At 40.0% G+C, this 14983-nt stretch overlaps 1 protein-coding gene across 1 annotated transcript in view; it reads left to right on the forward strand.

The window, feature by feature from the left end:
• The window catches only part of CDK14 (cyclin dependent kinase 14), a 660346-nt gene that overhangs the window by 305643 nt on the left and 339720 nt on the right, over positions 1-14983 (forward strand). Inside the window, exon 8 of the mRNA XM_043462555.1 lies at positions 7420-7543. Within this exon, the coding sequence (XP_043318490.1) occupies positions 7420-7543 (124 nt within the window). The remainder of the gene's footprint in view (positions 1-7419; positions 7544-14983) is intronic.

Here is a 14983-nt window from a genome sequence, read left to right on the forward strand (position 1 = left end):
TTAATTGAGACTTTTACAAACTTGGGTTCACTTAATAAAAGCACTTTGATTGTATTGGGTGTATAAGTGTATTCATCCATGTGTTTAGTAAACATCATCCTTGTTTAAAATAATGAGGTGTAGTGGAAAGTTCACAAGTGCTGTCTGATGGTTGGATGACTGAGTAAGTTTATTGGGCTTTAAGAGCTTTAGTTTTCTCATTTGTTTAAAAGAAAAGGAAAAAAATACGAGATTATAAAAGATACAAAAACTTCAGTTCAGTTCAGTTGCTCAGTTGTGTCCGACTCTTTGCAACCCCATGAATCGCAGCACGCCAGGCCTCCCTGTCCATCACCAACTCCCAGAGTTTACTCAAACCCATGTCCATCTAGTCGGTGATGCCATCCAACCATCTCATCCTCTGTCGTCCCCTTCTCCTCCTGCCTTCAATCTTTCCCAGCATCAGGGTCTTTTCAAATGAGTCAGCTCTTCGCATCAGGTGGCCAAAGTATTGGAGTTTCAGCTTCAACATCAGTCCTTCCAGTGAACACCCAGTACTGATCTCCTTTAGGATGGGCTGGCTGGATCTCCTTGCAGTCCAAGAGACTCTCAAGAGTCTTCTCCAACACCACAGTTCAAAAGCATCAATTCTTCAGCGCTCAGCTTTCTTTAGAGTCCAACTCTCACATCCATACATGACCACTGGAAATACCATAGCCTTGACCAGATGGACCTTTGTTGGCAAAGTAATGTCTCTGCTTTTTAATATGCTATCTAGGTTGGTCATAACTTTCCTTCCAAGGAATAAGCGTCTTTTAATTTCATGGCTGCAGTCACCATCTGCACTGGTTTTGCAGCCCAGAAAAATAAAGTCAGCCACTGTTTCCACTGTCTCCCCATCTATTTGTTATGAAGTGATGGGACCGGATGCCATGATCTTAGTTTTCTAAATGTTGAGCTTTAAGCCAACTTTTTCACTCTCCTCTTTGACTTTCATCAAGAGGCTCTTTAGTTCTTCTTCACTTTCTGCCATAAGGGTGGTGTCATCTACATATCTGAGGTTGTTGATATTTCTCCCGGCAGTCTTGATTCCAGCTTGTTCTTCTTCCAGCCCAGTGTTTCTCATGATGTACTCTGCATATAAGTTAAATAAGCAGGGTGACAATATACAGCCTTGACGTACTCCTTTTCCTATTTGGAACCAGTACATAAAATTACTTACTCTTTTTGAAAGTTCATTTATTGCTTATGTATTTGGCTACTCCAGGTTTTAGTTGCAGCACTTGGGGTCTTTTAGTTCCAGCATACTGGGTCTTTTGTTTGTTCGGTTGGAGGATGTGGGATCTAGAGGGCTTCCTGGTGGCTCAGTAGTAAAGAATCATCCTGCAGTGCAGGAGACTCAGAAGACACGGGTTCAGTCCCAGGGTGGGCAGGATTCCCTGGAAGATGAAATGGGAACCCACTCCCGTATTCTTGTCTGGGAGCCTGGTGGGCTACAGTCAATAGGGTTGCAATGAGTTGGACACGAGTGAGTGACTAAGCATGCATGTACGCATGTGGGACCTAGTTCCCTGACTGGGGTTGAACCTGGGCCCCCTGCATTGGGAGTTGTAGAGTTCTAGCTACTAGACTAGCAGGAAGTCCCAGAACAGTCTTTCAATGAGTGTAAACCTTCAATTACTGTGAGTTTGTCTTCCGTTTTTTCTTCTTTTTCAGTGCCTGAGATTGCGTTGACATTCACCAAGTTTTATTAGCGAGTACCAAAGCTGGTGTTTCCTCTTCCTCTGCATACAGCCCCGCCTTTGGTGGTCCTTCTTGTTTTCACAGTACCCTCTGGTTTTCACAGAGATCTAATGTAGCTTGTTATGCAGTGATTTCTACAACAACCCAATGAAGTGGCTTTCTTAAAAGTTTACATGGGCCAGTTAGATACTTGCCTGTATGTCTCAAGAAAGAAATCCCTAAGACTTGGGTTCTCAAAACATTCCCAATGAATATTCTATGGCACATTCTGTTAAACTCAGAATGATTGCTCTTTCCTTGTCCCTTAAAGGGAGAATATAATTCACTGAAACCACGAGTAAATTTGGTGTTTTAGAAATAACATTTGAAGGTGTTTAACAGAAAATGCACCAAGTTTACTAATGGTTTTACTGAATTATATTGTCCCTTCAATACCATTACTATTATGATGGTGTGTCGATAGTTTTACAGTTTCATATATTGTCAGGCCAGAATACTGGAGTGGGGAGACTTTCCCTTCTCCAGGGGATCTTCCCAACCCAGGGATTGAACCCAGGTCTCCCGCATTGCGGGCAGATTCTTTACCAGCTGAGCCACAAGGGAAGTCCAAGAATACTGGAGTGGGTAGCCTATCCTTTCTCCAGTAGATCTTCCCGCCCAGGAATCGAACCAGGGTCTTCTGCATTGCAGGTGGAATTTTTACCTACTGAGCTACCAGGGAAGCCCTTACTAACGGTTTCAGTGAATTATAGTGTCCCTTCACCACCATTATTATGATGATGGTGTGTTGATCGTTTTACAGTTTCATATATTGTCTTCTTTGCATTAATTAAAATTTTTCCTCTTATTAATTTATCTGCCTGGTGATTTCCTTGCTTGGTTTCCTCAGTTTTTTCCCTCAGAAAAGCAAGAGGTTTGTCATATAATACATGGTCTCATCTCGTGCATCTAATGAAAGCTCCTTTTCCTACTAAAAGTTGATGCGTAATGAGGTTTCCTCCCTCCTCTGTGCCTTCCGTTACACGCCGTCTGTGTCGCTGTCACAGTGCCGCTGCTGCTGAGCAGACCTCTTTAAATGCAGTTCATCTGTTTATGTGCTTCCCAGGTGGGGCTAGTGGTAAAGAACTCACTGCCGGTGCTGGAGATGTAAGAGACGCGGATTCAGTCCCTGAGTCAGGAAGATCCCCTGCAGGAGGGCGTGGCGACCCACTCCAGTATTCTGGCCTGGAGAATCTCATGGACAGAGGAGCCTGGAGGGCTGCAGTCCATGGGGTCTCCCAGGTCAGACACGACTGAAGCGACTTTGCACGGATGCACGCATCTGTTGATGTGTCTTTCACACCCAGTGGGCTGTGAGCTCCTCAAGTCAAGGAACTGCATCTTACATCCTGTTCATCTTTGCATCCCTCTTACATGGTAGCACCTGGCAGATGGTTGGCACTTAGTAAATCCTGAAGGGATTTATTATCTGGGGATTTGCTCTGACTTAACTTTGTGCATTGTTCAAAGATCTAAAAATTTGTCCGGGGCTCTCACCTGATGCTCGGGGCTCCGTCTGTCTTATGTGGGGCTTCGTTTGTCATGTATACAATTGTAGCTGAGTGAGTGGTTGCATCTTTACCTAGCACTGATGTTCTTAATCCTCTTTAATATGCTGTCCTATCTGAATAGCTTCTGGATTAACATGAGGATTATATATTTCCACTAATTAGTAAAGGTGTAAAAGAAGAGCCCTTTGAGACTGTCTGGTCTTCCCACTTCTACACTGAGTTTCTAGGAACTCCCATTCCAGGAGTCTGTTCTTTTTTGTATCTGCTTCATCCAGATATCCCTAAATCCTGTTCAGTCATCACATTACTTAGTAATGAGTGTCAGCTGTGGGAGGAGATTAGGAAGATGGTTGAGGCAAACAATCTGAAATTAAAAGACGCTTGCTCTTTGGAATAAAAGCTATGATGAACCTAGACAGCATATTAAAGACGAGATATCACTTTGCCAACAAAGGTCCATATAGTCAAAGCTATGGTTTCTCCTGTAATCGTGTATGTATGTGAGAGTTGGGCCATAAAGAAGACTGATCGTCGAAGAATGGATGCTTTTGAACTGTGGTGTTGGAGAAGACTCTTGAGAGTCCCTTGGACAGCAAGGAGATCAAACCAGTCCATTCTAAAGGAAATCAGCCCTAAATATTCATTGGAAGGACTGATGCTGAAGCTGAAGCTCCAATACTGTAGCCACCTGATGCAGAGAGCCAACTCATTGTAAAAGACCCTGATGCTGGGAAAGATAGAGGACAGGAGGAGAAGGGGGTGACCGAGGATGAGCTGGCATAACCAGCTCAATGACATGAATTTGAGCAAACTCCAGGAGATAATGAAGGACCGGGAAGCCTGGCATGCTGCAGTCCGTGGGGTCGCAAAAAGTTGGACATGACTGAGTGACTGAACTACAAAACACATTCTGGGGAGACAGGGGAATCCCATCCTGTGATAGACAGATGTAGCAGCTGCCCCAGGAGCACAGAGCAGGAACCCCTCACACAGACCTGTAGGGAGACTGAAGGCCTGGGGTCTGGAAAGGCACCAGGGAGGAATGGTGTTTGAGGAGAGACCTAAGAAGTACAAGGAGATTAGCAGGCAAAAGTGAGACAAGGCTTTTCTGTGAGAGAATAGTTAAGAACGAAGGAAAAGGGTTGAAGAGCAGTATGCTTTGAGTGTGGGGATTCATGAGCTTGCTTGGGGTCGGAAAATGTGGAGCACTGATGCCTGGGCACCCAGCCGGAATCAGGGCTCAGCACAGTGGCCTCGAAGGCCATGCTGTTAGATGCTTGTACTTCTTCCTGTCAATTGGAGGAAGCAGCTTCTATGTGGAAACTGCCTACTCGTGTTCTGGCCAAGATTCCTAGAGTAGAGAGGTTAAGGGAGTGGATTTTGGAGTCAAATTTCTTGGATTTGAGTCCTGGCACTTAAAGTGATTCCAGTTTCCTCATCACTGATACAGATAGGATGTGGGGTGTGTGTGTGTGTGTGTGTGTGTGTGTGTGTGTGTGTGTGTGCACGGACTTGTATACTCAGTTGTGTCCGACTCCTTGTGACCCCGTGGACTATATAGGAGCCCGCCAGACTCCTCTGTCCATGGAATTTTCCAGGCAAGAATACTGGAGAGGGTTGCCATTTTCTTTTCCCTGGGATCTTCCCAACCGAGGGATCGAATCCTCATTTCTTGCATCTCCTGCGTTGCAGGCAGAGTCTTTACCAGCTGGGCCACCAGGGAAGCCCAGCATAGTGGTACCATCACCATTAAAATTGTTACAGAGGTCAGGGACTACCCTGGTGGTCCAGTGGTTAGTACTTCGCCTTCCAACACGGTGTGGGTTCAATCCCTTGTCAGGGAATTCCCACATGCCTTGGGGTCAAAAAACCAAAAGCATAAAACAAGCAATGTTGTAACAAATTCAATAAAGACTTTAAAGAAAATATGGTCCACATCAAAAAATCTTTTTAAAAAATTTCTTTACCGAGATCAAATGAATTCATATTCTCTGATGCATAGAATAGCAGCTGGCACCTCATGTAATTTGCTTGTTCAACTAAAATGTGTTGCTGTGGTTAGGTAGATAATCACAGTCTGGTAAGTCCCAGCTAGCACCTTGCAGAATGCAGACTTTCCAAATCAGTTTATTTTTGAAATTCAGTTTATTTGTTTTGCGATCTGCCTATGTGACTGACTGATGAAAAGCTTTTGAAAACACAAAGTGGCTTTATTTGCTCATCCTTTCTCCCTTCTGAACTGAAGGGATTTGGATTTTCTTTGAAATTGTAAGCTTTTCCGCTTCGGGATGCAGGGGGTTTTAGAAGTGAGGAATGAGGCTGGAAGCTGCTGGTGATGGCGTTAAGTCCCTCCATCTGCTGCACAGGAAGGACTGAAAGGGGGAGTCCAGGAGAAGTTTACTTCCTGAGATTCTTGAGCCAGTCATTTAATCCAGCCTAACACAGAGCAGGTGTTTAGTTTCTGGTACTTAGGTTCTGAAAATAATGAATCTAGGCCTTCCCAACACCATAGCTCATTATCACATACAAAGATTTTGAAATGAATTTATCTACTGTCTTTCATGCTGGGAAAGATTGAGGGCAGGAGGAGAAGGGGACAACAGAGGATGAGATGGTTGGATGGCATCACCGACTCAGTGGACATGAATCTGGGCAAACACTGAAAGATAGCCTAGGACAGGGAAGCCTGGTGGGCTGCAGTCCATGTGGTGGCAGAGAGTCTGCATGACTTAGCAACTGAGTAAGTATTTCAAGGTATCCCCCTTCTAAAAATTTTACTTGGCTTTCAGAGCCCCTAGTTAGTTGGAAAATATTCTGAAATGTTAGCTCCCTCTGAAATGTTAACTCCCTGGTAGCCCTTGAGGAGTTACCAGTCTTTTTTATGTGGAGATTCTAGAATCCTTATCCTACCAGTATGCATGCTAAGTTGCTTCAATTATATCTGAGTCTTTGCAACACTATGGACTGTAGTTAGCCAGGCTCCTCTGTCCATGGGATTCTCCTGTCAAGAATACTGGAGTGGGTTGCCATTTCCTTCTCCAGGGAATCTTCCCAAACCAGGGATCGAACCTGTGTCTCTTATGTTTCCTGCATTGGCAGGTGGGTTCTTTACCACCTATTGCCACGTGGGAAGCCCTATCCTACCAGTATTTGGCAGCTAGTTCCTTTAAAATTTCCCAAAAAGTGCATTTTGTTACCAGCTGATTACATAGACTACAGTATTGATGGCACTTAAAACCACTTGTTTTTAGTTTTGTTTTAGGAGATTGTTTTTTAAAAGCTATGTCAATTAGGATAATTTTGGCAAGTAAATAGTTTAAAGATAGTCCTTTTTTTAAATAAACAGTATTAGAAAGCCTAGTGGATCACATTTTTTGTTATCAAAATGGAAATATTTATTATGATCCAATATGAATATAAACAGAGAAGACCATTGGTTGCTTCTTAAATGTATTTCTTATGAAACTATTGCTCTTGCATTCTTGATTTCTCTGTTCTCTGTGTTTCCTTTCCCTTTAGGTTGGGTCTGTTCTGTAATTAGTGAAGGTACACGTCTGTCTTTAGGCAACAACCTAATCTCTGTGGCCATATGTGCTGAAGCAGTGTAATTACAGTGTAGTAATAATTGAACCACGTGACTGTTTCTGTTTTAATTATTTCAGATCATCTTATCTTTCTAGTCCTTAAAGCATGTTACTGAGTGAATCACTGGATACCATGTTTATATCATTTCCATGGAATTAAATACATGTAAATTAAATTTACATAAAAAATTCTGCTTCCTTTTATAACATTCTGAATAGGGTTTTTTTCCTCTGTCTCAAGCATCAGTTCAGACCTGAGGAAATCAAATTTATTATTTAGAAAATGATTCTTTACATTTCACTTAATTTCTAGAACAAAGATGGATTATAGATCTTTCTGGCTAAGGAACTCTGGGTTGACATAATAGGTTGTTAAAAATTTTCAGATTTACTTTATGCATTAGGAATTTCCATACATGTATGCAAATTCTGTTTAAATGGTTTGATCGGGAATTTAGTGATGGGTACCCATTTTCAAGAAATACAAGTACTTGGCAGACTGTATGTGGAAAGTGGCATTGGACTGTGTTCAGATTTTAACTTTTCTCTCCCTGTTTTTCCAGCTGTTTTTATTTCAGTTGCTGCGAGGGCTGTCTTACATCCACCAGCGCTATATTTTGCACAGAGACCTGAAACCACAGAACCTTCTGATCAGTGACACGGGGGAGTTAAAGCTGGCAGATTTCGGTAGGAAAGCAGTTAATTACCAGTCTATTTTGTCACACTGTGAGAATGCCAGGCATATGGTGGCGCTGCGTTTGTTTAGGTGCACTTCTTCTATCGTTATAGATCCTGGTAACGTTTTTTCAGGAGTGAAGTAAATTTTTTTTTTTATGATCAACATCATGCTTGGTGGATTTTTTAAAAAGTCCACATTGCTTATTAAAGTCTTAAATAAGCACAAATCAGGTTTCATGTATTTCCAAAGTTGAAGTCAGTATAATTTTGAATATAAAATACTTTGAAAGAAATCTTGTTTTTTTTTTTTTTTCATTTTCTATTAGGAAAATGTCAAATGCATTCTAAAGTAGGATACCTTAACCAGCTTCAACAATTACCAATATATTCTCAAACCTGAATTTTAAACCTCTGGACAGTTTCAGAGCATCATAAAATACATTCCGTAGTGTTTGTTGTCAAAAATCTAAGGGCATTGTTAACCTTTCCAAAAATGACTGTTGTTTCAAAGGTTCTCAGTAAGTTTATAAAGGAAGACACTGATGCCAATTCCAAAGTGGAGGTCCTGGCCTGGCCCCACTGTCAGTCATCCCTCCCCGGCAGGGTTTGAGATGGGCCTCTTCCAGCTTGGAAGCTGTCCTCCAGCGCTGACTTGAGCACCCGAAGGGGAACAGAACCTCTGTGTCCTCCGTGTGGTCTGATGTGTCTGCACTGCCCACATTCTCTGTCACGCCGATGTGCGGGGTTCATTCCCAGCATCAGGAATGCTGAGGGCAGGGTGATCTGTTGACATTGCATTGCCTCAATTATTTCTGGATACATATTCTGATTAGAAATTTGTTCTATTAAGAGTGGAATGGAAATATTACCCTTGGGACGTAAGGACGCCTGAGATTGAGATACGGGCTTTGCCAGAATATGATTATCTTTTCCCACTCCATCAACCCCCCTGAGAAATAAAAGAGCAGGAAATGTTTATTGCCTATTTCAAGGTTAGGAGACTGTTCAGTACCTTTGGAATGAATCTACTCTTGCATTTTGTATATTCTTTTCTTCTAAAATTGAAACAAAAGTTAACATCATTGGTGATATATTGCAGAACATTATTTGTTCTCATCGTATTTGGTGAAAATTATGAAACTCTGTGTATGTGTGTGTGTGTGTGTAAGCTAGAAAGTTGTTTGTTGTCAAGTTTTAGCATCAGAATAATACTAGGTGGCTAGATGTAAAGTGTTTCAGTTCAGGGTAGAAAATGGTGAGAGAGGAGGTATGGAAGAGAGAAGATTTGCAGTTCCTCAAATTCAAGGTTATTATGTTCGCTGTGAACATTTTTTTTAGTTTGTTGATATTAGTATTAATAAGGATTCATAGTGATTTTCTTCTGTTATCTTAATATATACTATAAGGTATATGTTTGCATAATTTATTGTATTGAACATTTAATTTTGCTGAACATGGTTTTCTTATATATTTATAGAATGCATTTTTATTAACTTTATTTTGTCTGTATAACCAAGGGAATAATGGGATTGTATCTAAGTGCTTACTAGGTATTATTTTTTAATTTTATGGTGACTTTTTTATTACAATGGGTAAGTTCATGTTAAAGGATTCTAATGAATCTTTAAAACTGACATTTTGTAATAGGTTCAGAAACAAATTGAAATGGAATTTTAAACAACTTAGAAAATTTTTTAGAAAAGGAGAGAAATCTAGAGAGTATGAACAACTCTGAGATTACAAATGTTAACATTTTTATTGTTTATTTTCCCACTTTCTCCTCATTCTTTCTTTTTCTTCTTCTATTTATTATGTAATCCTCAAAAGAAGAAACCCACACTGTTTTGTAAGCAGTTTTCATTGATGAACATGTCATGGACATTTTCTCATCTTATTCAATATGAAAAAATCATTTGTTAGAATGTAGATTTTCCCTTAATGGCCAAGACCTAGTCTTTTTATTCAGCCCCTCATCGCTGAATGTTTGGTTCATTCTAATTGTCGTGGTTATATGCAGCCCTGTGTTGAATGTCCTTGCAGAGCAAGCTGTCCATGCTCCAGCTCCAGCGCTGAGTGTTTTAAAGTGTTGGAGCAGACTGCTCGGCAGAAAGGTTGAACCTCGGTGTCGCAGACGGAATCTTCTTGCCTGGAACGCAGACTTGGCATGCATCCTGTGCACGAAGTGTAATGAGCGAGACTCATTCACCAAATGACAATTTCCTCCAATTAATTGTGCATCATTTTTGTCTTTTAATTTAAGACATGCAATTAACTGTGATTTACTGCGCTTGGGCACGTGTCTGGGTCTCAGATGAAGGCAGCACAGTGGAAACTGTGGAGCAGCTAGACAGTCAAAATGGGACAGTCCCAGGCAGCAGAACAATTAGAAACACAGGGTCTTAATTCAGGGTTTGACGTGTCAAGAGCTATAGCAGCGGTTCCTTTGTCCTACGTTTTTCTCTCATGTGAAAAATACCATCATATTTTGATTAAAAGAGACAGAAGGAATCTGAGCATAATTCTTGTATTTTTAATGCTATTTTTACTAGAGAAAATATACGGGGGCGGGGGGCAAACACTAAAATTTACTGAGTTTATTGTGTGTGCCAGACCCTTAGAAATTCTTATTTCATTGTCTCATAAACCTAGGAAGTTATCCTAACCTACACTTTTGAGAGAGACATGAAATTCAGATAGGGTTAGAAATTTGCCCAAGCTTGACTGTATTGAGGGTTCAGTTCAGTTCAGTTCAGTCGCTCAGTCGTGTCCGACTCTTTGCGACCCCATGAACCTCAGCACGCCAGGCCTCCCTGTCCATCACCAACTCCCGGAGTTTACTCAAACTCATGTCCATCGAGTCGGTGATGCCATCCAGCCATCTCATCCTCTGTTGTCCCCTTCTCCTCCTGCCCCCAGTCCCTCCCAGCATCAGGGTCTTTTCCAATGAGTCAACTCTTCGCATGAGGTGGCCAAAGTATTGGAGTTTCAGCTTCAGCATCAGTCCTTCCAGTGAACACCCAGGACTGATCTTTGCTGCTCACAAAACTGGAATTCAGATGCTTGATCCATATCTTTCAATTTCAGGTGGCCCTGGGTCTTTATATTTATTTACATAGATATTTTACCTTATAGAACTGCCTAATCTTCCAATAAATTATTGATCGTCATGTGTTTATATTTATATATCAGTACTATTATTAACCAATGGCAAATTATTAACCATTATATTTGCTTTCTACATACAACAAATATGACACTTGTGCTGTGAAAATAGATTGCACTAATACCCCCCAAAAAATGTATCACATAATTTAATGAACATTTTGTCATTTGTAGTGAGTAGTAGTAATTCAGTAGTAGTGAGTGATTTCAACCTTAGTCCTTTGGAGCTCTTGCCTGCTGGACAAAGTAAACCAGAAGATAATTTACCTGCTAGACAAAGTAAACCAGACGATAATTTATATGTAAACCCATTCAGAATTAAACGGAATGCAGTTCTGAATTCCAGTTGGTCAAAGTACTATACTATTTTTTTTTTCTTGTAAACAGAGTCATATTGAAGCACTTACCTGAGACTTATTTTCTATATGCATTTGAAAATAAGTAAATTATACATGAATTAGAATCACTGTGCTTTCCTAATGCAGAAATTTGTCCCATCTGTATATAATAAGATAATAAAATTGTGTAGAATACAGATTCGTTTCTAAAAAAGTATTCATCTTTACATTATCTTTGGGAGAAAATATTTCAAACCCCAAATGTGTCCACACACCAGAGCCTCTTACTTAGCTTTTCCCCTTTCCTGGAACACTGTTCTCCCTGCTTCTCGCGTGGCTGACTCTCATCACACAGCTGTGTTAATTGTGCAAAAAGATCACCTCTTGGGAATTCCCTGGTAGTCCAGTGGTTACAATAACATGTTTCCATTGCTGAGGGTTTGATCCCTGGTCAGGTAACTAAGATCCTGCAAACTGTGACATGGCCAAAAAAATTTTTTTAAATAAACAAATGAAATATTTTTAAAAAGGCCACCTTTCCAAAATAGAATTTTACCATTGTGATCATCCAGTTCAACTTCTTCAATAGCACTTACGGTACACTGAAATTATTTTGTCATTTGTTTATCTGTTAATTTTTGGCTTGTGCTATTTGATTATAAATCCCATAAGGTCAGGGACGGGGCCTGTCTTGCTCACTCTTGTCTCTGCTATGTCTGGAACCTTGGAGGTGCTCTGGAAATACTGGCTGAATGAAGAAACAATACGTGTATCAAAATTGAGTATTAGTGTAAAGACCAAGACCCACCTGCATTTCCTAATTTTTGCTTAATTCATTTAGCAAACCAGCAGTTTACAAATTAATTTTCTCTTCATCAGTCCTGTCCTGCCTGGGCATAGTCGAGAGTGCAGATGGAGTTAGGTAACCTCAGTGTTGAGGGTGTGGGAGCCTCAGGAGTGCTTTGAGGCTCTTACCCAGCAGCCTTATATACCTAACCTCAGGCTGCAGAAATAAACACTCAGTGAATAGAAATATGTACAAAAGATGTATAAGATTTGAAGTTCCTACTCTACAGACCTTAAGTAATTGATTGTACTATTGTTGAGAGCAAAGCGTATTGAGCCTTGAATTAGGAGGCCTGACTCTATAAGTAGCTTTTGTCTATAACTGTCTTTAACTAGCTTATGACTTCAAGCCAGTTTTCCCCTCTGAGCTTTACACTCCTCAACTAAAAAATAAATGCATTGGACAGATACTAAGATTCTTCTCAGTGCTGTTTTTTTTTCTTTTTATGTTGTACATTTCTGAAATGAATTTATTTTCTAATGATCAGATATTCACTGGTGGATAAAAATCAATTGAGTGAATCCCTAATCAGTGCTACACTATCCCTTCCTAGGACCTAATTTTTTTATTCTGGTTTCTGGAAATTCAAATAGATGAGAGCCACACTTTTGTGATATGCGTTGAGATCACATTAAAAGAAAATTGCTGAAGTGTGACAAGTAAATATATAAACTCACCAAGAAACTAACGTTCATTTACAGTATGATAGTATGAAAACTAAAAGATATGTTTCCATGTAAATGAGATTAAAGCAAAATAGATGAGTCTGTAGAGTAGCAGCTTCTTGCAATTTTTGCAAGAAGATGATGGTGTCACGCACATTTTCCAGCCATTCTTCTGCTATTTTACGGGGTCATGGCCTTGCTGTGGGGCTTCCCAGGTGGCTCAGTGGTAAAGATTCCGCCTGCCAATGCAAAACATGCAGATGTGCAAGTTTAATCCCTGGGTTGAAGAGTTCCCCTGGAGGAGGAAATGACAACCCACTCCAATATTCTTGCCTGGAGAATCCCCAAGGACAGAGGAGCCTGGCAGGCTACAGTCCATGGGGTCGCAAAGAGTAGGACATGACTGAGCAACTACGCATGCACGCATGCATGCACAGCCTTGCTACAGGAGAGACAGCTGGGTTACATTTGCCTCTGAGGAAAAACAGACAGTGCAAACTCTGTCATATAAGCATTTAAGGTCTTGGATTATTTTACTGGCTTTCCTAATGCAGGAACAGAGTTAAACAGTTCTGTGGTTTTAATCAAGTAAAATTACACAGGTCTCTTTCCCACCAGAGGTCTAAAAAATATGACCTTCCTAATGTTGGTAGTTTCCTCCTCCAGGCTGTTCCTTGTTTTGATTTGAGAAAGGAAATTATTATAAATCACATTTTAGATTAATTTGCACAACACTCCAGAGATGTAACTCTGCAGAGGCCATGGTGAGTGCAGGGTTTGTTTGTAATCTGCCTCTCAGAATTCATGTAGAGAATAGTTGAAAACAGAAAGAAGTCGAGTAGCATCTATCAGCTTGATAAAATATAAAGTCTCTGAATAAGAGCCTGCTAGTCCCCAAATTATAAACCTTTAACTATTTTTTTGTCATTAGCATATACAATTTGGGATTCCCCGATGTTAGTAGTGGTAAAGAGCCCACCTGCCAATGCAGGAGATATAAGAGACGGGGGTTCAATCCCGGGGTCACAAAGATCCCCTGGAGAAGAGCATGGTAACCCACTCTAGTATTCTTGTCTGGAGAATCCCATGGACAGAGGAGCCTGGCAGGCTACAGTCCATGGGGTTACAAAGAGTCAGACTGAAGCAACTTAGTACGTGTGAAATTCAGCATTGAAGCCATAGTTATAAATTCAAGATTAGACATAACTTAGCCCATTTATTTTGGCCTGTAGGATTCAATGTTACTGTGTCTTTGTTTTAGAATATATTTTCTGTTAGCAAAAATACCTTTACTATTTAATGTGAGGTGTCGCTCTACTTTCAGAAAGGTCCCTTGAACAGTTTAACAAATACATAGTTTAATGCAGCTGCTTTCATACAGTTCTGAAAACTAAAGAGTATTTTTATAAAAACTTTTATAATATGAACCAAAGAAAGGGTTTTTTTTTTTTCCTCTAATTTTGGGGGTGTTCATTAAAACTCCAAATCAAATATAAACATGTTAATGTCTATCAAATAGATTATCCAGATTCCATGTTAGAAATGCTTTGATTGACCTTTGAATTAAAATGATTTGCCCTGACTCATTGTTTTAGAGATGTGGTAATGACTCTTTTGAAAAGGAATGTAGATACTTAAAATTGTCTTCTCTCAGATCATGAAATCATCACTTAACTTCATTATTTAAATCTTATTTAATATATCCCACTCACTCGTCCCCTTACAAGTTTTCCTGCATTCAAAAGAGATGATGATGACATTTCATTACATTGTTTTTCTGCTTTTAAATGGACTTTATTATTTTTTAATTTATTTTATTGAAGTATAGTTGATTTATAACGTGTTAATTTCTACTGTACAGCAAATTAATTCAGATATGCATATATATATATATGCACATGCATTCTTTTTCTTTTTTTTTTTTTGGTTTGTCACAGGATATTGAATATAGCTCCCTGTGGTATACAGTAGGACCTTGTTGTTTATCCATTCTTTATGTAATAGTTTGAATCTTCTAATCCTAAACTCCCAGTCCATCTCTTCTCCCCCGCTTCTCCCTTGGAAACTACAGGTCTGTTGTCTGGGAGTCTGTTCCTATTTTTAGTTCATTTGTGTCATAAATAGTTTCCTCATGTAAGTGATATCACATGGGATTTGTCTTTTCTGCCTTATTTCCGTTGGTATGGTAATCTCTAAGTCTATCCATGTTTTTTTTCTTTTTTTGTTTTTTGTTTTTTTTATCCATGTTGTTTTAAATGGCATTATTTCATTCTTTTTGTGGCTGAGTAATATTCCACTGTATAAATACACCGCATCATCTTTATTTACTCATCTGCCGATGGACACTGTGTTGCTTCCGTGTCTTGGCTATTGTGACCAGTGCTTCTGTGAGCATGAGGGCGCGTGTGTCTTTTCAAATCAGAGTTTTCCCAGGATA

This window comes from Cervus canadensis, chromosome 3 (assembly GCF_019320065.1).
Source record: "Cervus canadensis isolate Bull #8, Minnesota chromosome 3, ASM1932006v1, whole genome shotgun sequence".
Taxonomy (NCBI): Eukaryota; Metazoa; Chordata; class Mammalia; order Artiodactyla; family Cervidae; genus Cervus; species Cervus canadensis.